Below are 24,052 nucleotides of genomic sequence, written 5' to 3' on the forward strand. Positions count from 1 at the left end.
GAGAAACAAACATTCATTTCAAAAACAACACAAGACATGACATTATTCAGCATTACTGCAACTTTGCATAACAGAACTATTGCCACACAAAAGTGCTTAGAAATAAAGAGAAGTTGAAGTCATATTCAATTCTCATCTGTTACTTAATAACATGACGAATGCCAATGTAACCTTTAGTCCTGTGTTAAATCACAATTTTAATAAAGTTATTTGTTTGACAATTTATCTTTTGATGGAAAAGCTGTTGACTAAACCTTACTAGTATGACCAATAACATTTACAGTAAAAGAAATGAATAAATAAAACAAATGGATAAAATTAAATTGACAATGTTTAAAAATATTGCTCCTGTAATGTGTCACTTGTTAATTGTCAATCTCTTTATAATGGAAGTAAAAAATCTAGCAGCAGTGTTCCTCTCATAAACATCACTATTTTTATGACTGGGTTTGGTCATTCATTTAAAATGTATTCACCCAGTAAAATGATTTTGTCTCTCTTCATGACCTTCTGCAGTCTGCATGTTTATAAAAACAAACACATAAAGATGAGTTAGATAATATACACACATTTATAAAAGTAATGACCCGAACCCCGACCTAACCCATAACTATTGTATAACAATAACAATAAATGATAAAATGTGTGTGTGTGTGTGTGTGTGTGTGTGTGTGTGTGTGTGTGTGTGTGTGTGTGTGTGTGTGTGTGTGTGTGTGTGTGTGTGTGTGTGTGTGTGTGTGTGTGTGTGTGTGTGTGTGTGTGTGTGTGTGTGTGTGTGTAATATGTAATCGGGCTGTTTGACACCTTTCAACCTCTTCATATATCAAAATGTTTGTGTCCTCAATCATTCATTCACAATAAACTCTGTTGCTTTAAATCCTTCTGAACCCTGTGGGGTTGACATTCATCCTTCAGCTGATAATGTCAGTGAGCTTTCATCTCATTGAACTTAACCCACACTCCACATCACACACCCACGTCACACCCACCCACGTGACACACACACACACACACACACACACACACACACACACACACACATGAGAAGAACAGCAGCGCCACATGCTGGTGAGTTAGCTACTACTTTGTGTCTTGACTTGTTCCTGTTGTTCACTTGATAAAACACAAAGGTCAGGGGTTTGATCACAATTACAAAAAACACATGTTGATAAGTTGTAAAGACTGAATGCACTGTGTGTCACTTTATATAAAAGTGTCCAATACATACATGTAACATAAATGTAACTCTTTAAACATAAAATAAGTTTAGTTTGTTTATGTTCTGTTGTGACCATTATTTTAGTTAAATTGTTTGCTCATTTTACTGTTTTAATTCAACTCAATGTAATATTTTTAGCACTTTTCCAATGTGTTCTGACACTGCTTTACAGGCATTACATGTTTATGTTAAAACGCTTGACTTATATCACAAATATAGACTAGAATGTTCCACAAAAACAATCCCACCTCACATTCTATTATGTATCAAGAGTTAAGGCCTGGATCTCATGGCATGTATGAAATATAGTCAAGAATCAACTTTCCATGAAATGTTTAAATAGATTCCCTTTAAAACCAGGAGAGGGAAACTTCAAATATCTTTAAAAGAACATCCTAATATTGGACATGATATTGCCCATGTTTATTTACATTTTTCGTTTACCTTTTAACATGACTTTTTAATTATTATTATTTTGAATAGGCTACTGTCTCCTCTCGCTGTATTTACAATGACAACATGGATTCCTTTATAAATGCACAGCCGCTTTGGATTTCGTTCAGTGTTTCCTAACTCTGTTCCTAAAAGCACACCAACAGTGCACGTTTTGGATGTGAACCCATTATTTTCTGTTTCGGAGTCTCTACTAATGAACTGATGAGTGGATACACGTGTGTTTGAATAGGAAGAGTTGGAAAATGTGTGGTGTTGGTCTGGTTAGGAATTACCAAACAATCATGCTGTGTTTTAAGTTGGGGTCACACCTAAGGACTTCAATCTAAGACTGGACACAACACACTTAAGGATTCTTTCTTGTGACTGTAACCAAAGACTGAGCACAACTGGAAAAGACTGGGCATGATCAGATTACATTCATAATTTGTGCAAAAATCTAAGTGTGACCCCAGCTTTAGTATATTAGGCAGTACTTGTGCTGATGTTGCTACTATACAGTAGTGACATTGTACTAGTTAATACTTGATTAGCGAACATAAAACTACAGCATATTTCCGATGGTGAGACTCACTGACCGACCTGCACTTGAACCCTAAACTCATCAATGATTTCTCTTCATTTGATGCTGTCAGTCCTGATCTTTCCATTTCCATCTTCTCTGGACGTGCACGAGCGGTTTTAGTGGATTTCTCTAACAGAATCTGGTAGAGGTGAATGGGTCAATAACAGCTTCATTGGGTCTATTTATTCTCATACAGCAGATCAGCGGGTCGGGTCAAGTCAGATCAGATCAGTCATCTGACCATCGGCCGCTTCGGCCAGACTTGCCATGTGCTGTTGCTTTATTTTTGTCCACTAGCAGTGGAAAGTTAGACACTTGACTAAATGTACAGTATGTTAATTGTAATCATATGACCTCTTGATTTAAAAGTGTATGAATACTTGAAATTAATTCTGTTAACAAATATAAGTTAGTATGTGTAAATGTCTTTAATAATATTTGTTTGAAAAAGGTTTTAATGAATCAGTTAAAGCAATCTAGTATGGAGAAAGCTCGTTCAGTACTATATTATAAAGCATCTCTGGTAAGCAAAGTGCAGAGCTATTACCTTAAAGAAGCTTAAATATACGAGTTGTGTGTACATTTATATTGCTAATGCTATAAACCACAGTATATTATACGTTAATAAACCGAAGTATTGTGATACTTATGCTGCGTTCCAGACAACATGTAACCCGTAAATCACGACTTTAAACCACGACTCACGACTCTGAACGGTGAGTACATCGATCAAATATGAGTTCACGAGTGGTAAGTCACGGGTTTGACTGCCATTCCAGTGCACTTTCACGGGTATAAGTTTGGAAAACACGGGTTACAGGTTACCTGGAACGCGTACTCCTAGTTCAGAGTCGTGGTTTTAACGTCGTGATTTTTGGACTCAAAAACCTGCCTGGAACGCAGCATAAGTTCACGGTAAGTTCTTTTGTGACATCTCGTAACCTTTCCTAAAAGTACACACACAATGTTCCCATAGTAATATTAGCTGTTCCATACATACATGCGCACATTCTCTGTGAGGGAGGATTTTCCGTTTTCAATCCAATCATCTGATTGGCCGGTTGATCTGCTACGCTTTGCATGCGTCATTTGTGGGCGGGGCTTCGCGTTGAGTTTTCTCGAACAAACGGCGGAAGCGGAGCGGTGTCACACTACAGCCTTCAGTCATTAAACACATCAAACAGAACAAGAACCATGAAAATCTGGACGTCGGAACATGTTTTCAAGTAAGTGAATGTTTTATTTCTTATTTAAAAGCGATGAAATGAGCTTTGAACCGCGGGTGTTGTTTTTAACATCGCGCTGTCGTCAATGTGCTGGGGTTTAGCCGCCGGTAGGTGAGAGAACTGCACGAGGCCGGCTTTTGTCAAATGTTCACTTTTTAGAGAAAATACTTCCTATTCACCAGTTTACGAAACTAATTTATATCAAAATTAGTATAGAACATACAACGAGCTTGTAACTTTAACTTTTCGGTTACAGTTAGTTTCTTGTGAGAGCTCGTGTCTTGCAGCGGTTATGCGGTAATGAGGTGACACTTACACTAGTTACAAAATAACTAAACTAACGAGTAACTGAAAGAGACCGTATTTGCAAAATAAATGTTCCCACTTTTCGGACACTGCTGTTCGTTCAATATTAGCAGCTTGTCCTTGACTAACACTGTGACACTCACTGACATCCACGTCAAACTCTTTCTGTTTTACATCGATGTCATAAACCGTATGGTTTAATTTAGGACACTTTTTATATATATATATATATATATATTCTCTCATTTGTATTGTGTGATCCAAAACGCCACAAACCTGATCTTAACCTTAGTATTTAAGCTTCTCTGGGTCAAAAGTGAATGCAACTAACTTTGGATCCGGTTGGTAAAGTTATCAATGACCAATTGTGAAATAGATGAGTTGCATTAAATAATTAGATTAGATAGATGAATGAATGAATAGCACGAGGACTGTGTGTAATATGTATCAGGTTGCAGTCTATTACGCAGCCATATTGCGCAACTCTCCTTGACCTTTCATCTACTTGTACCCCGCGCCTGACGTCACTAGTCATGTGACGGCTCACAGTTTCCCGGCAACCATTCAGATGACGGAATGTCCCAGATGAAACCTCAGATTGTTCCCTTTTACTAGTCGACGTATAGTTACAGTTCAGCTGTTTTACAGATTGTTATAATGTTCATTTTTTATCTCATGACATGCGTTAATATTAAAGCAGCACTGCTGCTCGTGATGTCCTGTGGTTGCTCACACTACAGATGATGTAACTCAGGAAGTCTAATGGCTGAAGACTACTGTGGTTGTGTAACATGATCGTGGAGACATATTGTATAATACAGTCATATTAATCTTTGGCATTGCTTTAGTGGCTGTAACAATAAGTGCGTCTCAGTCAGTATTATGCACTGTGGGTATTGTGCAGGCTTATACTTAAATGCTTGATATAAGTTACGTGAACTTGTGGTATGGTAAACATGTTGTATAACAATGCTAAAGAATGATGAGGGTGTGTTTCACTGTTCTCAAAAGAATCTTTCTCTCTCTCTCATAGTCATCCATGGGAGACCGTGACCAAAGCTGCAATGCAGAAGTACCCAAACCCCATGAACCCCAGTGTGTTTGGAGTGGATGTGTTGGACCGTAATGTGGACCAGCAGGGGCGTCTGCACAGCAAGCGACTGCTCAGCACTGAATGGGGCCTTCCCTCCATCGTTAGATCTGTATGCTTTTCTCTTTCTTTTGGTCTATGATTATAATTTTAAGTAAATGTGGACCTCTTTATTGTCAGTCATGTGCAGGAGTCGGTGTTTAAACTTAGAAAGGGTTTTTTTGGAATGTAAGTACAGGGGAGCAGAAGGACATTGCTTTACTACATGCTTCTAGGTCTCATCATTCTTGTCACATTTTAAAGGACACAGGCTAAAAATGCTTTAGATTTTAGGTGCTGCTATAATGTGTACTGTGTTTTTCCTCTACATTCATTCTGCTGTGGCAGAATAATAAATGTATAAATAAATCAAGTATTATAAATTTTTTGCTCAGTCAGGTTTAGTTTCATGCCAAAATTTATTTAAAATCAACAGAACATCAACATAATGATTCATAAGTGTCAATATGCTTCACTTATATAATTAGCATATTACAAAATATTTTACAAACAAGCAATGGTGTTGTTTTATATTTATTTTGAGTGAACACAAATAAAAGATGTGCTAGCATGTGCGTGCAATATCTAGGAGTTGTGATAGACGTACCACGTAATACAAATGGTAACAATCAAAGATAGTTAAGAATGATTATAATAAACTTGAGGTAGGCAGTGGGATGCATTTGCTGTTGGTTGCATGCTGATGTTTTTGGCATTTTGTCTATAGCAGCAGTTGAGGGGTTACGACCCCTGACACCACAGCTGGAAAAGTTGCTTTGCTATAGTGCATCATAACCTTTGTTCTTATTTGGCCTTAATACAGCTCGTGAGTGTACTCTGCACATGTTGTCTGATTTCTACAGTCAGTGAACTTTACACGTGTGACGTTGTTGTATGATATAATACTGAGGTCAGAATGTGACCTTGTGTTCATCCATGACCTGTTGCATTCATGTTTGTACATCTGTTGGAAGTTATTCTGTCAGCTGAGGCGGTTGCTGTTTTTTATTATTCGCGTCTGTCACTTGCATTTCCAAGCAGTGTGTTTGAGGAAGTTTGTAATATAAACTCTTTGTGTTGCTATGTGTGTCTATGATCTGCAGACTCATTGCTATTGGGAAAATATTACATTTTCATTTCCCACAAAGTGCTTTTTTATATGCTTGGTAACTTAAACCCCTGACAACGCTTGTGTAGTTTGTTATGGAGATGTGTTTTGTACTAAATTGTTTAGGGTTAACTGTACAAACTTAGAGGTCGCTTTGAGTTGATTTCCTACTTGTTGGGCATAAAGCCAGTGAAGATTAAACTATAAATGAGTAAAATCCGAGCTAAAACAGAATCTGATTTCACATTTTTTGTATCTATTATGTGTAAATTTGAAATGTATATGCAGTGATTATTGATCAACCTGTTGTTTTGATGTCCACAGATAATTGGTAACACACGGACATGTACGTACATTCAAGAGCACTCCGTAGTCGACCCTAAAGAGAAGACCTTTGAACTTCAGTCAACTAATGTAAGCAGCCTAACAGACAGAGTAATTAAACCAGATCATAGTCAGCATGTTTAAAGCCCAATTATTCTATTACTAGTAATTATTGTGTATAATAATAATATTGTGTATTGGTTTGACAGTATATGCAACACATTTTATGTTATGTTATAACTTCTTTAGATGTGTATGTTAAAGTTTCTGTGGAATGAGGATTTGCCAGTTTATATGTTGTGGCAATGTGTGGTGGGTGTTGTCCTGAGTTCTGCTTGTAAAGAGAATAATCTTTTATCATAATAGATCACCTTCACTAACATGGTGTCTGTGGATGAACGCCTCACATACAGACCCCATCCAGAGGACCCAGAAAAGTAAGATTTCATCCGCTTCTGAAGTCTTTCACATGAGCTGTCTAGTCTATATAATAGCCTCTTTAACTTCTCTTTAAAACTAAACTGTCTATAATGTTTTTATGAAGAACTGAAGAATAAATTCTTGTAGCGCTGGGGTTGATTTGTATGTTTGTGATGATGTCTGCTCACAGGACGATGCTCACACAGGAGGCCATCATCTCGGTAAAGGGTGTCAGTTTGAGCAGCTATCTGGAGGGACTCATGGCATCCACAATCTCAAACAATGCAGGAAAGGTAAGCAAAGCACTTTAAACAACCCAAAACTGAAAATATCCCAATTCTTATCAAATCATAGTTTCTAGTTTCTCTGAAACTGGAATATTGCAGCTCTTGTTTGGTAATGTTCTTCACGTGAAAATCACTTTGTTTTGCCAAATGTGTGAAATGCAGTGTTTGCTGTCCGCAGGGTCGTGAGGCAATGGAGTGGGTCATCAGACGCCTTAACACAGAGATCGAAGAATTAGCCATGACGGCGAGAGGAACCATACGCACACCTATGGCTGCTGCCGTGGCAGAGAAATGATGGTTCCTGTGCACGTCTTCATCTCTGTCTTCTGTCTTTTTCCAATCATGGAAATTCATCTTGTCAGTCCCTTTCATTTTAAAGCGTCTATATTAGAGGCTAATTGGGAACGTAAAGAAGACTCTGTACTAACAGCGCTGTCAACACACAAGAACATGAAGAAGAAGCAGCACCACAGAGTATTCATCATGTGTGTGATGCTAAACTCTCAAACATACAGTTTTATTAAATCAAAGGACCGTTACAGGGCTCAACTCCGTCAGGAATATATCAGACCTGTCTTATAAACTGTCTGTCTTGACTCGAAGGAAGAAATCAACTGGTTAAGATTGTTAAATAGGTTTACACAGGCTGTGAGTGAGTTGTGTGACTGTTTGCCAAACACCGCCAAGTTTAGCTGTTACATGCAACTTTATCATCAGAAGGCAAAGCAGCTCAGCGCTGGATAACATTGCTTCACCAGCACTTGTATACTTGAAAATGATTATGATATTTATTTTTATGATTATTAATATACTGGTAACACTTATACAGCAGGAAGGGAACAAACTAGAGTTTTAATCTAAAAGATTTTGGTGGACCATGTCAGCAGTATTTCAGTTCTGAAATGTGTGTTTGTTTATCTGTCTGTGTGTGATTCTGGTTTTAGATCATCTTAAAAGGTAAATGTAAAGAATGAAGATGCTCAATAGATACCTGTCGTTGGATGGTTTGAATTAAAATCTGTGCTTTCATTAAAAAATTGGTATAAGACACTGACCAGGACAGGATAGCAGAAGACGTAGAACATGCACTTCTGAATGTTTTCATGATAATGTGTCATCCCTTGTTCATTGTTCATCACTGGTAGATAATACAGTAATGTTTTAATCTCAACAGTTATAGTTCAATGAAAAGATAGGTCAACCCAGGGCATTCTTTACCTTTACAGGCCAGAATCTGAACATCTCAAACATAAAAAAAGGTTATTGTAGAAGTCAATTTCTCACTCTGCTGTGACGTTTGAATGGTGTCTATTTATTTATTTATTTTTGTGGGTTCATGTTTGTGCCTTGGTAACATTGCACCCACAGAAGACAACTTCAGCACGTTCTTGTAGGTGATGGAAAACTTAACGCCAATATATCAATGCAGAACCTCTTTAGAACTATGGATGGGCTTATGTTGATGGGATGTATTTAATAAATGTAACAATAAATATCTAAAAACCATGATGATGTTAGAGTATGTCTATGGCTTTGCTTTAACACAGAACGTGTCAAATAATTTCCTTCTTGGTTGTAATGCTATCAAAGAGCTGAGTTAATATTATGACTTAATGCAATAAAACAGCATGATTACATTTAAGTAGGGGCAAAATGCCCATAATGGTCAGTTTCCCGGACGGGGTTTAGATAAATCTTGGACTAGGCCTTAGTTATATTTAGACATTTTAGTAGTTTTTACAAACGTTATTTACAAAAAACAATACTGGTGTGCATCTTTAGACAAAACATTAGCCCTTGGTATAGGTATATTTTTTTTAAATAAAGGCAGCTCAAACATGCATTTTAGTTTGGGACTAGGATAAGCCCTGCCTGGGAAACTGCACCTGTATGCCCATAATAATACTACATTTATTTGGGTTTTACTGGTACTGCAGAAACATTTGTGTAATTCAGGAATGATTTTCTGTTGTTCATTTAAGAGTTTATGGTACTACTGGATATATTGTAAGCAGAGGTGGACTCAGTTATCTATTCTCAGATCAAAGGGTTTTTCTTTGGTAAACCTTTACTCTGCATAACATTGTATTATACTTATTACTCCACTACATTTCATTTAATATCTACATGCATTAACAATCTAGTGCTTTCATACTTTTAATAAGCAGAAGTTTAACTTGAGTAAAAGTAAGACATTTCTAGATTTATAGTGTACTTCAATAAGTAAAAAATACTTCACTAGTGTCCACCTCTGAAGGTCACTGAAACATCAGGAATGATGATTGACATCTGTCAATCAGGTTTTTCCAATCTAAAAGGCTATTGCAGTTGTTTACATGTTTTAAAATAAACTAACATCATACTACATGTCTGTTTTGTCTTTTAAGAACTTTTAATTGTATTATTGTGGTTTTTGAACATTGTATTACACTTGCTCACTGAGACTTATTATATATAATTAAAAAATAATTTTAAGTTACTTCAAACTTAATAGAATTTAAACCTTTTGGAAATGTAAACAATACAGCTTATTGTAACCTTTGAATTCCATTGGGTTTGCCAGAATTGACTTCCATAGTAGGAAAAAAATCAGCTGTGTGCTTACCATCATTTATCAAAATATCTTCTTTTGTGTTCAACAGAAACAAATAAATTCATACAGGTTTAAAACAACATGAGAATGAGAAAATGACGACAGAATTTTAATTTTTTGGTGAACTATCCCTTTAAGTGCATCCGCCCAGGTCTGAAATAGAAAAAAAAGGTCTGAAATAGCGCTGTACTGTCACGTGATGCTCGTTACTTTTCTCAGCGCTGATCATTATGAAACAATCACAGTCGTTTGTAACTTTAAATAATGGTTTTCATTATTTTTTAATAGAGATTGAATACGCGTATTTCTCTTAAGTATCTCGTGTTGAATAATAAGATCTGAACTAAATTAGTTTCCATTATATAAATGTTAACATCTGACATGTTCGTTTATTATCATTAGCGCCCTCTGCTGCTTACCTCTGCAGTGTAACATTTTCCCGGCTTCACTTGCGTGCTGAAACGTCACAAGACAGATTCACCACTAGCCAATAGTATTCCAGTTAACAGTTGCATCCGACCAATCAAATATCAGTTAAGATTTAAAGGTATTTAAAAGTGGGATATTTGAAATTAAACAGGCTAAACTCACGGACGCTAACGGGAGGTGCATCGTTGTCGTATTTTTAAACAGATACGAGTTTATGTTTCGTGTATGTGCAGACCAAAAACCCTTCGTGTAGTTTATAGAGACAGATTAATAACAAGGCGAGGTGGTAGTTATCGTGTTTATCGTGTGTTTTGAGGAAACTGCTCACTCGAGGTATCGGCCGCTGCTGGTGTGTTAAAATTCTCCGCCATGATTCTTTTTTTGCACTCGTTGAAATGATTAAACTGATTTGTAGTTTGTTTTATTTTTCGTTGTGTTTGACGAATTGTCGTTGTTCAAATACAGGATATGGACTCTGCTGCAAGAACCAAAGCAAGCAAAGATTTGAAGATTCCGCGAGCTGAAAATGAAAAGGTATTTGACAATTACATGTTTGATCATCTTATTTGATTTGATGATACACAATCATAAGCAAACTTATAGTTGTGTTTTAATCTTACTTTTGTAATCCTGGGATTGTATCGTCTATTGTGATTAAAATACTCATGACGAACCTCGTTTGTGAGACTCTTTGTCTGTTCGATAAATTAAGCAGTCTTTATGTAAATGATTCTTTAACACATTCACTTGTGTATATTTACAGTTGACATATGTATATATAAAGTCAAATCTTGGCACTTATTTTATTGAGAGAAGAACCGTAAAAGTATTTTTAAGAGACTTTATGTTGTGCAGGTTTGTGTCGGTGGAGCTCAAAGAGTTCCCGTGACTCAGCGCAACCAGAAGCTCGTGTCCGCTCCTCACGCGCGTGCTCTGGGTGCAACATGGGGCCCTCAGCGGGTTCAGCGGCCCGGCAGTCAACAGAAACCTGCTGCTGGACCCTCGGTTCCTGTGAAAACTCAATGCCCTGGAAATCAAAATGTTAACCCTGAACAGATGAGAACACCGACACAACACAAACCTGTACAGAACCCAAACAACCATAGCGGTGTTCCAGTGACTGATGCCAGCGAACCACAGCGTAAGAACCAAACTTCATTTCTTAAATGTTTTCTTTCAGTCAGAACATCAAGTGTTAAACATCTCAATGACTATTCTCTTTCAGAAACCCCTGCCAGTGGATCATCAAGTAGTGCAAAGTAAGTTTGGGACACACAAATGGGTTTTTCACGCTGCTCTTAACCCTGGGTTATCTTCGTTCTAAACCCTGCTTTTAACCCCGGGTTAAGGATTGTTTCCCGCTTGTAATTTAGAAGCCGGGTTATCCCTAAAATGAACCCTGCTCAAAATAAGGAGTGACTTTGCTTTCGTGTGCAGTGTGAAACAAAGTGAGGTTATAATGTTGTCACTCGATGCTTAGCAATGGACAGCCAATCAGAAACTGAAGAGATTGTACCCCATATCACCATCTGTGTACTGAAAACACCTGAACTGGAGTAAAAAATTACTTCCCAGGAGACTTTGAGGCGGTTACATAAATCTCTCATCTGTTTTGTTACCGATGTGTAAGGGCGATAACAGTTGTTTAGTTATTAGATTTTAATTCAGTCAGTTTGACATCACTTTTTTTCCAGTCATGACTGTTGACAACACACACATGCAAATTAAAGCGTTAACCCAGTGTTTAAGAATGCACCGTATGAAAGTGAACCATCAGATTATGAATACCCAGGGTTATCTCTTAACAAGTAGTCAACCTATAAATTTGCAGAGGCCGCTTTTTAATATATATTGTTGATTTAGTCTGTTAGACCCATAGATTATCCGGTTGGGTTACTTTAGCGCAGGAGTGGGGAACCCTGGGTCCTGGAGGGCCACTGTCCTGCAGAGTTTAGTTCCACCCCTAATCAAACACACCTGAATTTCATTTCCAAGTAATCCTAAAGACTTGAATTAGATTTAATTGGGGTTGGAACTAAACTCTGCAGGACAGTGGCCCTCCAGGACCAGGGTTCCCCACCCCTGCTTTAGCACATTGCTTTGATCAATATACTCAAGCCCATGCAGTGGCACATGATCAGCTGGTTATGTTTTTACAAAGACAAAACAGAAGAACAAACATCTTTTTTGGTCTAATATAGGGATGCACCGATACCACTTTTTTGGAATACGAGTACTTGCATTTCAGTACTTGCCGATACCGATTTAAATGTACAGGTAACAGCTTTAGTCATATAATTTAACAAAAAAAAAACAAAGGACTAGTTTTCCAGTTTGTTGTAAACTCTGCCTCTTTGGACAACACGAGGCATTAACCCCTTACACGCCGCTCAAACATAGACATTTCTCAGACCGTGGTATCGATTCCAGGTATCGGGGGACTTTTAACGAGTACTTTAGAAAATGTGGTATCGAGGCCGATACCAGTATCCGTATCGGTGCATCCCTAGTCTAATATATTTTTGCCATTTAACTTTGTTACATTAAGAAAGTGAAACAACCTTTAACTGGGTAATGCAGTTTATTTATTGCTGTTTTTTCATTAATTATACATGTTAAGTAATTATTAATCTACAGCATTAGTTATTTAACCTCCTACCAAGTTTTTTAAATTAAGAGAATATTGCATTATAGTTCTTTAGAATTTTAGAGGAATTGATTTTTAAACACATCTTTTAGTTTTCATATAATCACACTTTACTCTCACCGTGAATATAGCATTAAAAGCTGGTATGGCGTTTAAAGGAAAAGAAAAAGAATATATTGCATACATTTGTATAATGTTTTAGTTTTGCTAATTGTTTCTATGTATTTATATAATGAGAGAATTTAAATATTGGACACATTGCTTTCTTATCGGCATCGCCCATAAAACCATATTGGTTGACCACTACTCTTAACCCCTGATGTAGTTTGAACAATGTGAAGTAAGCTACCCAGGATTTTGTTAAGCTGGGGTTTAGACTAACCCATGGTTAACTATTTCAAGTGTGAAGAGTCCTAATGGAAAACTACACACTCAGAGTTTTCTAACATTATATAGTTTGTCATGATTGGAGAAGTCAACACTGAAGTAAACGTAGGCGTCCCGCTGGGGTAAAGTGACATTAACAGGAGATAAATGTTTTCATAAATGAGTTGATTTCTCTCTACGTGATTGATTTTATAAAACACTGTTGAAATATTTATTCTGCACTATTAGACCTTTGCAATGGTATAGTTTGTCATATTTTACATGACATTTTAAACCTATTAAAGTAAACCCTGTTGTCCTGCACATGGGAGCACCAGTTACTGTTTTGTTTAAGTTTGTATGTTTGTTTTGTGTGCAATGCCTGAATTTAATTGTAAAAACTGTGATTCTTTGTCTGTTTAGGAAAGCCTGGACTTTAGAGAACTTTGACATTGGACGAGCTCTTGGGAAAGGTAAATTTGGGAGCGTGTATCTGGCCAGAGAACGTCAGACCAAGTTTATTCTGGCCCTGAAGGTTTTATTTAAGAAGCAGCTGGAGAAAGCCGGTGTTGAACATCAGCTGAGGAGAGAAGTGGAGATTCAGTCTCATCTCCGGTATGAATCTCAATCACACACTGAAGTCTTGTGTATTTCTCTTGAGATCTGAGTCATACAGGACTCATTTTCCTTCTCTTCCTCCTCAGACATCCCAACATCCTCCGTCTCTATGGTTACTTTCACGACACTGCTCGTGTCTATCTCATCCTGGAGTTTGCTCCTAAAGGAGAGTTATACGGTGAGCTCCAGCGCTGCGGGACCTTTGATGACCAGCGCAGTGCCACGGTAAGAAACATGCATGCGTATGTGCTCTACACAACAGCTGGCAGTCGTTCTTTAATGTCTTTATATTATCTGTTGGCAGTATATAATGGAGCTGGCCGACGCGCTGAACTACTGTCATTCAAAGAACGTCATTCACCGAGATATTAAACCTGAAAACTTGCTGTTGGGATCCAATGGAGAGCTGAAGATTGCAGATTTTGGTTGGTCTGTCCACACGCCCTCTTCAAGGTGACCTTCATCTTCCTCATCTTACAAACAAGAACTGCATGAATATGACCGACCATAAGCTTCTCTTGATTTAGTTTTGGCAATGATTAAACTTGTTCAGTATCATTTCACATACTGTACACCATTAACATCTTAACACGTTGAACAGACTTCTTCAAACTCTCTAATCAATGATCTTATGATGAGATTACTTTAAATGGGTGATATGAGTTTTTTTTTTTTAAAGATGTAACGTAAGGTTGTGTCCCTTTAAAATGTAAATGAGCTGAAGAAATGCGAACCCCTGATCACAATGATAGTTCTCTGTATTATTATAATATTCCCTTCTGACATCACAAGGGGAGCCAAATTTTAATGAGCTTTTTTTTCTCATGCTTACAGAGAATGGGTTACTAAAACTTAGTTACTGGGTTGATCTTGATTACATTTTCTAGGTTGATGGAAGCACTGGAGACCCAATTATAGCACTTAAACATGGAAAAATACAGATTTTCATGTTATGACCCCTTTAAACTTCTTATTCGGTCGAATCAAATAGAAAATCTGATCAGAACAGCACATTATATCTAATAACAGATTAACAACTACACAACTTGTGTCAAGCAAATATTTAAATTTCACAGCCATTTATTTTTTTTCTTGTCTAAATGTAAAGATCCCATGTAGATGAGTTTGTTCATGTGTTTATTTGGAGTTTATTGTAAATCTTACATGTAATTGTATTTGTGTTTTTGTCCTGCAGGAGATCGACGCTCTGTGGGACGCTGGATTATCTTCCTCCAGAGATGATTGAAGGTAAAACTCACGATGAGAAGGTCGATCTGTGGAGTCTTGGGGTTCTTTGCTATGAATTTCTGGTTGGTCGTCCACCTTTTGAAACTAAGAGTCATGAAGAGACGTACCGCAAGATATCCAGGGTAAGTGAAGATCCAGCGCGGATTAATGTTTCTCATTTATGAGATGATTTCTGCTCTTTGTCTCCAGCCTGATGTTTAAATGACTCTTGTTATTTTATTCAAACTTTCTTAGCTTGAGTTTGTGTTGAATGTTTGCTTTTTGAGCTTTAAAATGACGTGAAAATCAAAAGATCAGTGGAATTCTTGCTTGTATATTGTGACCTCACATTTCACTTTTAAATCTCTGTCCAGAGCAGAAGAGGTTTGCTTGAGCTGCTGTAGGTTTTCTCTTTCATAAGTCTTCGTCTGCTGTATGATGAGAGATAACTCTGTGTTGTACCCTAATAATCCCCTCAAAGACTTCATCTGCTGTGATAGCCATTCTATACAATACACATTACAAAAATGACCAATCACAACACAGCATCCCAGCTTAACCAATCAGAGCGTTTCAGAGAGAAGCGCTTCACAGAGTTTGTGGGTTTGACGCAGATCTGCTGTAATGTAAAATGTGTGACATGCATACAGTCGTCATAAAACGTATTCAAGTACACCACAACAACAAAATTAAGACTTTGTTAAAGGGCATGATGGGACACAATAATGTGCTGCTGTATTGAGCGGTTGGTCGGTGTTTATATTCACCAAAAAGTGTCAATTAGGATGCATGAAGACACAAGAAGAAAGTAAAGCTTCATCCTGTGAGGGGTTGAGGTTTGTTCAATATCACATGCTTTGCTTTAGTCATCATCATGGTTGTCTAGGTCAGTGCTTCCCAATCCTGGTCCTCAAGCACCCCCTCCTAAAAAGTTTCAGATGCCTTATTTAAAACGCCTGATTCAATTTATTCAGCCTCCCAAAATGGAAACGTGTCTCCCTAACAAGCAGATGAGTTAAATTAGGTGGGTTAAATAATGAAGGGGTGCTCGAGGGACAGGATTGTGAAGCACTGGTCACTAACCCTGTTCCTGCAGAGTTCACCTCAAACACACCTGAACCTGCTAATCAAGCTTTTCATAGAGACAGAGCGCCGATATGCAAATTTGAAAACCACGCCCACCGGGGGGGAAAACAATCCAACCGTCTCCATTGACTTTGTATTGCGAGAAGCCGCCTCCTTGTCATTTCTGGCTTGTAACAAAAAACTGAATAATGCCTAAAAGCTGCTGTGTGACAATATGTACAGCTAACAAGCCAAAGAACCCAGAAATAAGTTTTTATAAGCTGTCGAGCCGTAAAACCCAGCTTTTAAGGAGAATAAAGTGGATCGCCGACTACGTTTTCCCCTATTGGACGCAGTTTTACTAATAGGAGTACTATGAAAAGTTGCCTGTTTCCATTTCTGTGTCTTTAAACGCTCGTTTTTTTGGAGTTGAAAGCTTATAAAAACGTATTAGTTTTTTTGGGGTTGTTAGATGTACACCTTGTCACACAGCAGCTTTTAGGTATTAATCTGTTTTTAAGTTTAATCTGTAAATAAGTTTTTATAAGCTGTCGACCCCAAAAAACGAGCGTTTAAAGACACAGAAATGGATACAGGCAACTTTTCATAGTACTTCTATTAGTAGAACTGCGTCCAATAGGGGAAAACGTAGTCGGCGATCCACTTTATTCTCCTTAAAGACAGGGTTTTACGGCTCGACAGCTTATAAAAACTTATTTCTGGGTTCTTTGGCTTGTTAGCTGTAGATATTGTCACACAGCAGCTTTTAGGCATTATTCTGTTTTTTGTTACAAGCCAGAAATGACAAGGAGGCGGCTTCTCGCAATACAAAGTCAATGGAGCCGGTTGGATTGTTTTCCCCCCGGTGGGCGTGGTTTTCAGGTTATGACGCGCGGCGCTCTGTCTCTATGGCTACCTAAATATTGGAGGCAGGTGTGCTGAAGCAGGGTTTGATCTAAGGCCTTGTCCACACGGACACATGTATTTTTATAACCGTGACTTTTTTACTTTGTTTGTTCACACGGAAACGTAGAATCACATCACATCACAAGGGTTTACGATTAGGGTTATCACCACCCGCTGGTGTGGCATGCTCTTGACACGCGTGTTTTTGCGGGTTCTTGTGTGTTTATGTAGGCGTAGATTTCTTTTAAACAGCGCATGCGTGAAGGGGATTTTTTTTTTTTATAATCCCGTGTCTGTGTGGAGTAGGCCTAAAAGGTGTAGATCTCCAGTAACTGGGTTGGTAACTCCTGGTCTGTGAACATTGATGTAGAAATGTAATGAGTGTCTATTAGAGTCACTTATGCAGTAATCTCTTAAGTGTCTATAACATGTTTTCCTACTAATTAATCTGTCTGAGTTCTTCATGAGTTAATATTTGACCCCTGTGTTCTCTCTGTAGGTTGAATTCTCCTATCCAGCTCATGTCAGCGAGGGCAGCAGAGATCTGATCAACAGCTTACTAAAACACAACCCAATGCACAGACTTCCCATTCAAGAGGTTCTGATTCATCCATGGGTTGTGGAGAACTCGGTCAAAAAACCAACGACCCGCTCGACAAACAAATGAGTGGAAAAACACTGCGGTTTAACTCCTCCATCATGAGAAACTATTTGAACAAAAAGGACTGATGGCAACATTTCTCTTTCTCTCTCTCCTGTTCTCCTCTTTGTGTTTGTGTTCATGTGCTGCAATTTCCGTGTCATTTCTAAATATTTAATTGTTTAAGACACTCAGTGTAAAGTTTTAAAAATTACTTGAAACAATAAATTTTATTTTCTCTTTGAAGTCTTTTAGTGTATTTTGTGAACTTTTACTGTGTTGCTGTGAAATTTAAATTACTTTAGATAATACTTAAATTATTCTTTGCTAGTTTCTCAAAGTATTTCATGTTTAGTAGTTTGTTGAATGTTTTTCAAGGTCTTTTGTTTATTACTGTTTGTTGTCTCCTGTCCTTCTGCTTCAATGTAATAATTTAAACTATCATAAACAAACCTCCATCAAAACAAATTGTACATTAAGATCACTGTGACTTTCACTTTGTGTTGATCATTGTCTGATCTCAACACAAGGTGGCGCAGTTGTCTGTCACGTGTGATTTTAAGATTGAGAAAATGGCTTCTCCTTTGAACTCAAACTCCCAGAATTCAGCACAGTGATGTTCTCGAGTCTCCTGTGGATTTAATATGGAAATCTTAGTCGATGAATGTTTTGACTTATTCCCTGGTGAAATTTAGTTCATACACTCTTAAAGCTTTTGTTAAAACACATTTTGTGTGGAGTTAAGGAAAATGCATTGAATGTGTTGTCTCTAACTAGACACATCGGTGTTATTGGAACAACACATCTTGTGTTGCCTTTTATTTGAACACAAAATATCGCTGCGTTAAATAGGAAAACAATGCGTAAAAAATGAATACATCCTTCAAATATAAATTATTACTTTCTGTTAAAAAGCATTTCTGTTCATGTTAAATGTTCAACTATTTTTTTTTTAAAATATTTCTCATTAATTTATTCGTATATGCACACTATAATATTTTTTCATTTTAAATGCAGATGTTAGTTCACAGGTTTAACCTGCGGGAGACAAACATCTGGCCACGCGCTGTTGCGCCATCTGACATTAAAATCATCTGTAGCATACATCGTGTCCTTTAGTTACTTAAAATAATATTAATGGTCAGGACTGAGATGTAATTCGTTAGTCAGTGATTAATGTCTATTTTTTATTATGTTTAACATTGAAGCAGTTGAACTTTACCTTTTGTTCCAACTACAAATTTGCGCAATATTTGCATTTATATAAGTTAAAATGATCCCTTTTATTTGCAGCTTGACAAATACAATAATTCAGATAATTGAATGACACATACTCTGGGTATTTGAAAATATACAAAATGAAACCCAGAAAACACAAACCCATGTGGCCTGTAATTGAAATGTTTTATGTGGTGTTTGAATGAAATGTGATGACTTTACAATGAATGCGAGAGCTCCACGGTTTTGCAGATTTATTGTGTTTTAGAGAGGAAAACGCACGTGTTCAGTGGATTTGTATATCGCATAAAACCAAAACACAATTGTACAATATAATTTCACGCGTTTCTTTATTCTTCAATATATTCATTTTCACGATATATGATAACGATTTTGTGATATACATTCCATCTTTTAAACCACAATAACACAACACACACGTTTTATAACATTTCCACAGCACCCATTGGATTGCACAAAATGAAAAATGTCTTATGCAAGTCCCTCGATTTGAAATAATGAATCAGATTTCCATCAAAAGACTCGCACTGTAAATAAATCTCACGCAGGTACATGAAGCCGGGTTTTCTTTAAAAAAAAAAAGTAAAAAAAAAAAAAATGACGATAATAACGAAATGGTCACAGTTTTAATTTAGTGAATTGATTTTAAAGTGGTTCATTATCAGAAACAATTTCTTTTTGATGACAGAGACGACTCGTCCTTTTTCTTTGTCTCTTATTTTCGTTTATTTTAAAATCTGATTTTCTTTGTGTGTTAAATTCGCAGAGATTAACGGGAATGCAGCAGATCATATATTTATATTTATTTATTGTGTGTGTGTGTGAATCTGTTTAGTGCTGCATGGACATCATACGATCAGAATGCATAGTTTAATATCTGCTCACCGACTGCCTTTAAAATCTACGTTTCCCTTATCGTTTAATTTTGGTTAATGCAAAACAAATCAAATAATATCATTGATTAATATCTATAAATTTGTTCTGCACGAGGTATCTGAATTCTCGTGTGTAATTTTATTGCCGTGATGTTGTAAATAATTATTTTGTACTATTGCAGATGATCATGATCACAACAGGAGATTTTCACTCCACATCATTGCTTTGCGTTTGTTGAATGTAAAATATTTCTTTCTTTTTCTAAACCAAATATTTTCTTTAAAAAAAAAAATGAGCATCTTTCTTAAAAAACGAAACGAAAAAATAAAGTGTTTTCTTCTGCTATCTAGCCTATTTCTGTCGACCAAGGCATCGTGTGGATGCGTAAAGATTCGTATGAATTCGTTTCTTGATTAAAGTCAGATTGGCAGACACTTTCGTGCGAACCGAGGTTAAAGGTCTGATGTATTTGAATCGGGGCAGGGCAACTCGTCCGGTCTGGTTATTGATATGCGGGATGCGTTTTAACACTTAGATCACCAAACGATGAGCAGACTAATCGGGCAAGTTGTATTTGTAGGCTTCGATGAGACCTTCGACGGAGTGAATGAAGCCGGAGATACTGCATATACCGCCGATGACGAATATGGAGACGTCGAAGAAGACCTGATGCCACAAGAGCTTCCTCCACAAGAGCTTGAGATGAAAGAGACTGGGCAGCAGAAAGCAAAGGCCCGCGCCCGTCAGGCTGCCCGTCAGACCCATGAGAAGCGCGAAGTGCGGCACGTAAATCGCCATGAGCATCGTGAAGACGACGAGGGCGCAGCGCAGACTGAGACCCCAGGACTTCAGGCGCCCGTCGCCGCCGTAGCAATCCGGGAAAAACGCCCGACCTCCGTCTTGGAAGAAAGTCTTTTCCAGCACCTCGACCGCGGCGAAAAACGGCAGCGGGTACGACAGCAGCGCCTTGGAAACGAGGAAGAGGTTCACCACGGCCCTGATGCTCGACGGCAGGTTGTCGGTGATGACCTCTTTGGTCTCGTCGGCCCACGTCAGGTAGGCCACCAGCGCGAAGAGGCCTTTGAGGATGCACGCGGCGATGTGCGTCCAGTTCATCATGCAGTGGAACTCGCTGGGTTTCTGCATGTTGCCCTCCAGAGAGGGCAGGAAGATCTGCGACGTGTAGCTGAACACGATGATGCCGATGGAGATGGGGAACTTCTTGACGTCGATGTAAAACTTCACCTTGTCCCAAGCCCAGTCTCGCGCGCGGGACAGACAGTAGGCTATCACGAGGATGTTGATGACGAAGTGCGCGAGCGTGCAGAGCAAGCTGAACTTGGACACGGCCTTGAGGTTCTTGAGGAAGGCGCACGGCAGCAGGGCGGCGGTGGCGATGATGGCCCATGACCTCTGCGACACCGGAAGTGTAGGGAAGCTGTTGTACATCAGATTCCCGCTCACCACCACGTACAAGATGCAGGTCATCACGAGCTCGATGATTTGGGCCACGTTGACGATGTGGCCTCCCAGCGCGGGGAAGCGCGGCGCGCAGCAGGCGTTGGCGATGTCCACGTACGAGTCCCTCACGCGCACCAGCTGACCGTCTTCGTTCTCTTCGTACAGGCACGCGATGAGGATCTTCCCAGTGTAGCAGCACACGACTGCGGCGAATATAATGAGGAAGAGTCCGAGGTATCCGCCGTGGAGAATGGCGTACGGTAACCCGAGCACAAACATGCCCTGGGGGGAGAGAAACACGAGTGCGCTGTTAACGCGTGCCCAAACATTTCATTCATTTGCTTATTTATATTCTATTCCTTATACTTTCATATTGCACAACTATCTGGGGACATAATGGTTTATTTCAATTTTTCTTATTTCAAACAGAGTAGTTCGGTGTCGGCACTATCTGTAAGCACCCCACACATAATTAACCTTGCTATTTGTTTGTCATTTAATTAATTATTGAGATCTTAAATGCGTGAAGTTGAACTTATGCAGGGATTTTGTGGGTTTGTGTAGAAATTCAACTGACATTTGCTCTGAGCAAAGTCACGCTCTCCTCATCGTGTCGTCATCAGCAGGAATCGAATAGGCAGGGAGTCACGTCACGACTGTCACTTTTAATGTAAAGAGCCTTAACTGCGCATGATTAAACCTGAAGGGTTTTATTGGCTCATCGCAAATTTGGCCACTATCGAAAACCTAAGAAAAAACGCAATATTTTGTTTTATTCGACGTTTCTACTTAAAGCAATTTAAGGTATTTATTGCTTTATTGACATAAAGGGGAAATCATGCTCTCCAATTTACGCATGTCCAAAAAACCGATCAAACAAACCTCACGATTTTCTGAGTGTAAGAACTAGGGAAAAATTATATAAAAATGTGAAATCCTGTAGCAAACTCTTTACTAAAGAAAAACTTTTCTCCAAATCTCAAATTTTTATATAATCTTTTCCCTAGTTTTTACACTCAGAAAATCGTGATGTTCGTTTTTGGTCGTTTTTTGGACATGCGTAAATTGGAGAGCATGATGTCCCCTTCATGTCGGGGTCTAAAACAGTAAGAAATACCTTAAATTGCTTTATTAGAAACGTCGAATAGAACACAACATCACGACAAATGAAAACGTTTCTCCTCGTTACTGGCTCAAGATTTGCAAAGATTTTCGACCTGCACAATTTATAACATTAGGCATTCTATAATCTATACCATTTATATATTTTAGACCTTAATATTAAAACATGGCCCTGAACGTCTCAACGCAATTCGTGTTCACAGTTGGACACCCTGTCCCAATGCGCCTAATGCATTTTTACCTGGATCGCATTGGTCACGTTCCATCCAGCTTCCCAAGCAGTGATTCTTGGCTTGTCCGGACCGCCAAATTCCGAGCAGAATCCCCCGTCTTTGGACCCTGAGGGCGGTGGACCCGTTCCATCCCTCTGGTAATGGCTGTCCCCTTCAAACGTTCCATCTCCCCCCGTTTCCCCACCGCCCTCTCCTCCCATTTCATCGTTTTTAAGTATGTCCATCTGAAGCCCCTGCCTGTGGTCATAGTCCAGATCATCACAAGCGGCGAATCCCAAAGCCTCATCATCAGTGGCGGCCTGAAAGCCCATTCTGGCGAACATCCCACTCACCTTCGCCTGTGACTTATTGGTGACCGTGGTGGCCGCGTTGGACAGCTTGTTTGAGATCTTGCTTCTAATTAATGTGGCCATGATTTGTTTAATCTCAATGGGACCAATTCAAAAACGACGGAAAATGTGCGTTTAGATAAAACTAGTTTAAGTGTGCGACCGAGTTCTTTGTCTGCGCATCAACGGAGCGAGAGGAAAACGACTCTCGTGGTGACGCGTTATCTCCAGTTTAGACTGCAATCACGCCTGCTGTTTTTGCAGTTTCCGTGGATCATGTCACTTTCATGCGTGGATAATACCTCGTGCCCGCATCCTGTTCACTCGCTTCTTCTTTTTTTCTATCTGAACACGGAGACAATGCGCGTCCTAGGCGAGAGCAGATTTAATGTCCGGTGCGTAAAGGTGAATGTTCGCCTTTCGTTTTGATTTTATTTCAGTATCCGTGGCACAGCTTCCACTCCTGTGTTTCAGTGGCCGTCGCTGATGCCAATGCGGTACACTGGAGCTCGGGCTGAGAGAGGCACGTGTCACCGTCAGCCTGCCAATGCCAAGAGTCTCGCGCGCAACGCGCGTCTCCGGCTCCCAATGCGCGCTACTCCTCACCGACAAAAAAAAACGGGGCAAAGATTTGCTGCATTTCTAGGGGAGGTGCTTGCGATGCCCCATCCTCCTCTTCACTCTCATTATGCCCAATATAGTTGGTTTGAGCACCCAATGGCGTCCGGGGTCTCCGAGTGTTGCATAACTTTACGTATATATAAAGCATCTCCACACATCGGACCAGGGCTTACATGGACACACTAAAAGTTGTCTTGAACAATTCTTGACTTTTTCTTTTGCAGCTTGCCAGGTTTTTATCACTTCAGCTGAAGGTTTATAGGACAATGAATTTATTTTTGAAAATAACAAGAGGAGACGTGGCAACCTCAGCGACGCGTAGGGTTGTTTTTGGAATATGCGCTTTATTGGATTTAAAGCCTTCTTTCATTCACCACTGGATTGAACAATCAATGAAATACGTCACAAAAGCAGGGTTTTAATAGACAGGATTTAGGTGCTAAATGATCTCGTGTGTTTGTGAAAAAGAACCAATATATTTATGATGGATAAAGCAGAAATACTTACTGTGTTTTAGTTAACCTGCATTAAATTAAATATAAATGATGATGTTTTTGAGGAGTTAGAAAGCAATAGATTTGTTCTCTTCTCACTCATTTACATTTGTCATTCGGCTCTTACATACCGGTGCGCTTTATGAATG

The 24,052-nt window shown here is 38.7% G+C and overlaps 3 protein-coding genes across 4 annotated transcripts; 2 read left to right on the top strand and 1 right to left on the bottom strand.

Annotated features, from left to right (window-relative positions):
- The first annotated feature begins 3,339 nt into the window (after positions 1-3,339).
- LOC135757791 (PRELI domain containing protein 3B-like) lies at positions 3,340-8,543 on the top strand. Its single transcript, XM_065272516.1, has 6 exons — positions 3,340-3,463; positions 4,803-4,971; positions 6,331-6,420; positions 6,697-6,767; positions 6,941-7,043; positions 7,216-8,543. Exons 1-6 carry the CDS (start codon positions 3,432-3,434, stop codon positions 7,330-7,332), a joined length of 582 nt encoding a protein of 193 aa, XP_065128588.1. The 5' UTR covers positions 3,340-3,431; the 3' UTR covers positions 7,333-8,543.
- Positions 8,544-10,222: 1,679 nt separating this feature from the next.
- LOC135757749 (aurora kinase C-like) lies at positions 10,223-19,673 on the top strand. 2 transcript variants are annotated; one of them, XM_065272439.1, is made up of 9 exons: positions 10,223-10,408; positions 10,525-10,593; positions 10,915-11,200; positions 11,285-11,318; positions 13,496-13,687; positions 13,777-13,915; positions 13,995-14,143; positions 14,886-15,060; positions 17,388-19,673. In XM_065272439.1, exons 2-9 carry the CDS (start codon positions 10,528-10,530, stop codon positions 17,553-17,555), a joined length of 1,209 nt encoding a protein of 402 aa, XP_065128511.1. In that variant the 5' UTR covers positions 10,223-10,408; positions 10,525-10,527; the 3' UTR covers positions 17,556-19,673. The 2 variants fall into 2 exon arrangements, with proteins under 2 accessions (XP_065128511.1, XP_065128512.1); XM_065272440.1 differs by having other exon boundaries at positions 10,223-10,392.
- On the bottom strand, positions 18,984-23,377 carry LOC135757748 (vesicular inhibitory amino acid transporter). Its single transcript, XM_065272438.1, has 2 exons — positions 22,468-23,377; positions 18,984-21,386 (listed from the first exon to the last, which is right to left on the bottom strand). Exons 1-2 carry the CDS (start codon positions 22,870-22,872, stop codon positions 20,199-20,201), a joined length of 1,593 nt encoding a protein of 530 aa, XP_065128510.1. The 5' UTR covers positions 22,873-23,377; the 3' UTR covers positions 18,984-20,198.
- Between the last annotated feature and the right edge of the window lie 675 nt (positions 23,378-24,052).

Source organism: Paramisgurnus dabryanus, chromosome 7, assembly GCF_030506205.2.
Source record: "Paramisgurnus dabryanus chromosome 7, PD_genome_1.1, whole genome shotgun sequence".
NCBI classification, from domain to species: Eukaryota; Metazoa; Chordata; class Actinopteri; order Cypriniformes; family Cobitidae; genus Paramisgurnus; species Paramisgurnus dabryanus.

Excerpts from the sequence above, each read along its gene's own strand:
- LOC135757791 (XM_065272516.1), top strand. The coding sequence starts at position 3,432 with ATGAAAATCTGGACGTCGGAACATGTTTTCAA. Across the intron at positions 6,421-6,696 it reads TTGAACTTCAGTCAACTAAT|ATCACCTTCACTAACATGGT; the intron begins GTAAGCAGCCTA and ends TTATCATAATAG. Across the intron at positions 6,768-6,940 it reads CATCCAGAGGACCCAGAAAA|GACGATGCTCACACAGGAGG; the intron begins GTAAGATTTCAT and ends GTCTGCTCACAG.
- LOC135757749 (XM_065272439.1), top strand. The coding sequence starts at position 10,528 with ATGGACTCTGCTGCAAGAACCAAAGCAAGCAAAGATTTGAAGATTCCG. Across the intron at positions 11,319-13,495 it reads GGATCATCAAGTAGTGCAAA|GAAAGCCTGGACTTTAGAGA; the intron begins GTAAGTTTGGGA and ends TTGTCTGTTTAG. Across the intron at positions 14,144-14,885 it reads GTCCACACGCCCTCTTCAAG|GAGATCGACGCTCTGTGGGA; the intron begins GTGACCTTCATC and ends TTTGTCCTGCAG.
- LOC135757748 (XM_065272438.1), bottom strand. The coding sequence starts at position 22,872 with ATGGCCACATTAATTAGAAGCAAGATCTCAAACAAGCTGTCCAACGCG. Across the intron at positions 21,387-22,467 it reads ACGTGACCAATGCGATCCAG|GGCATGTTTGTGCTCGGGTT; the intron begins GTAAAAATGCAT and ends CTCTCCCCCCAG.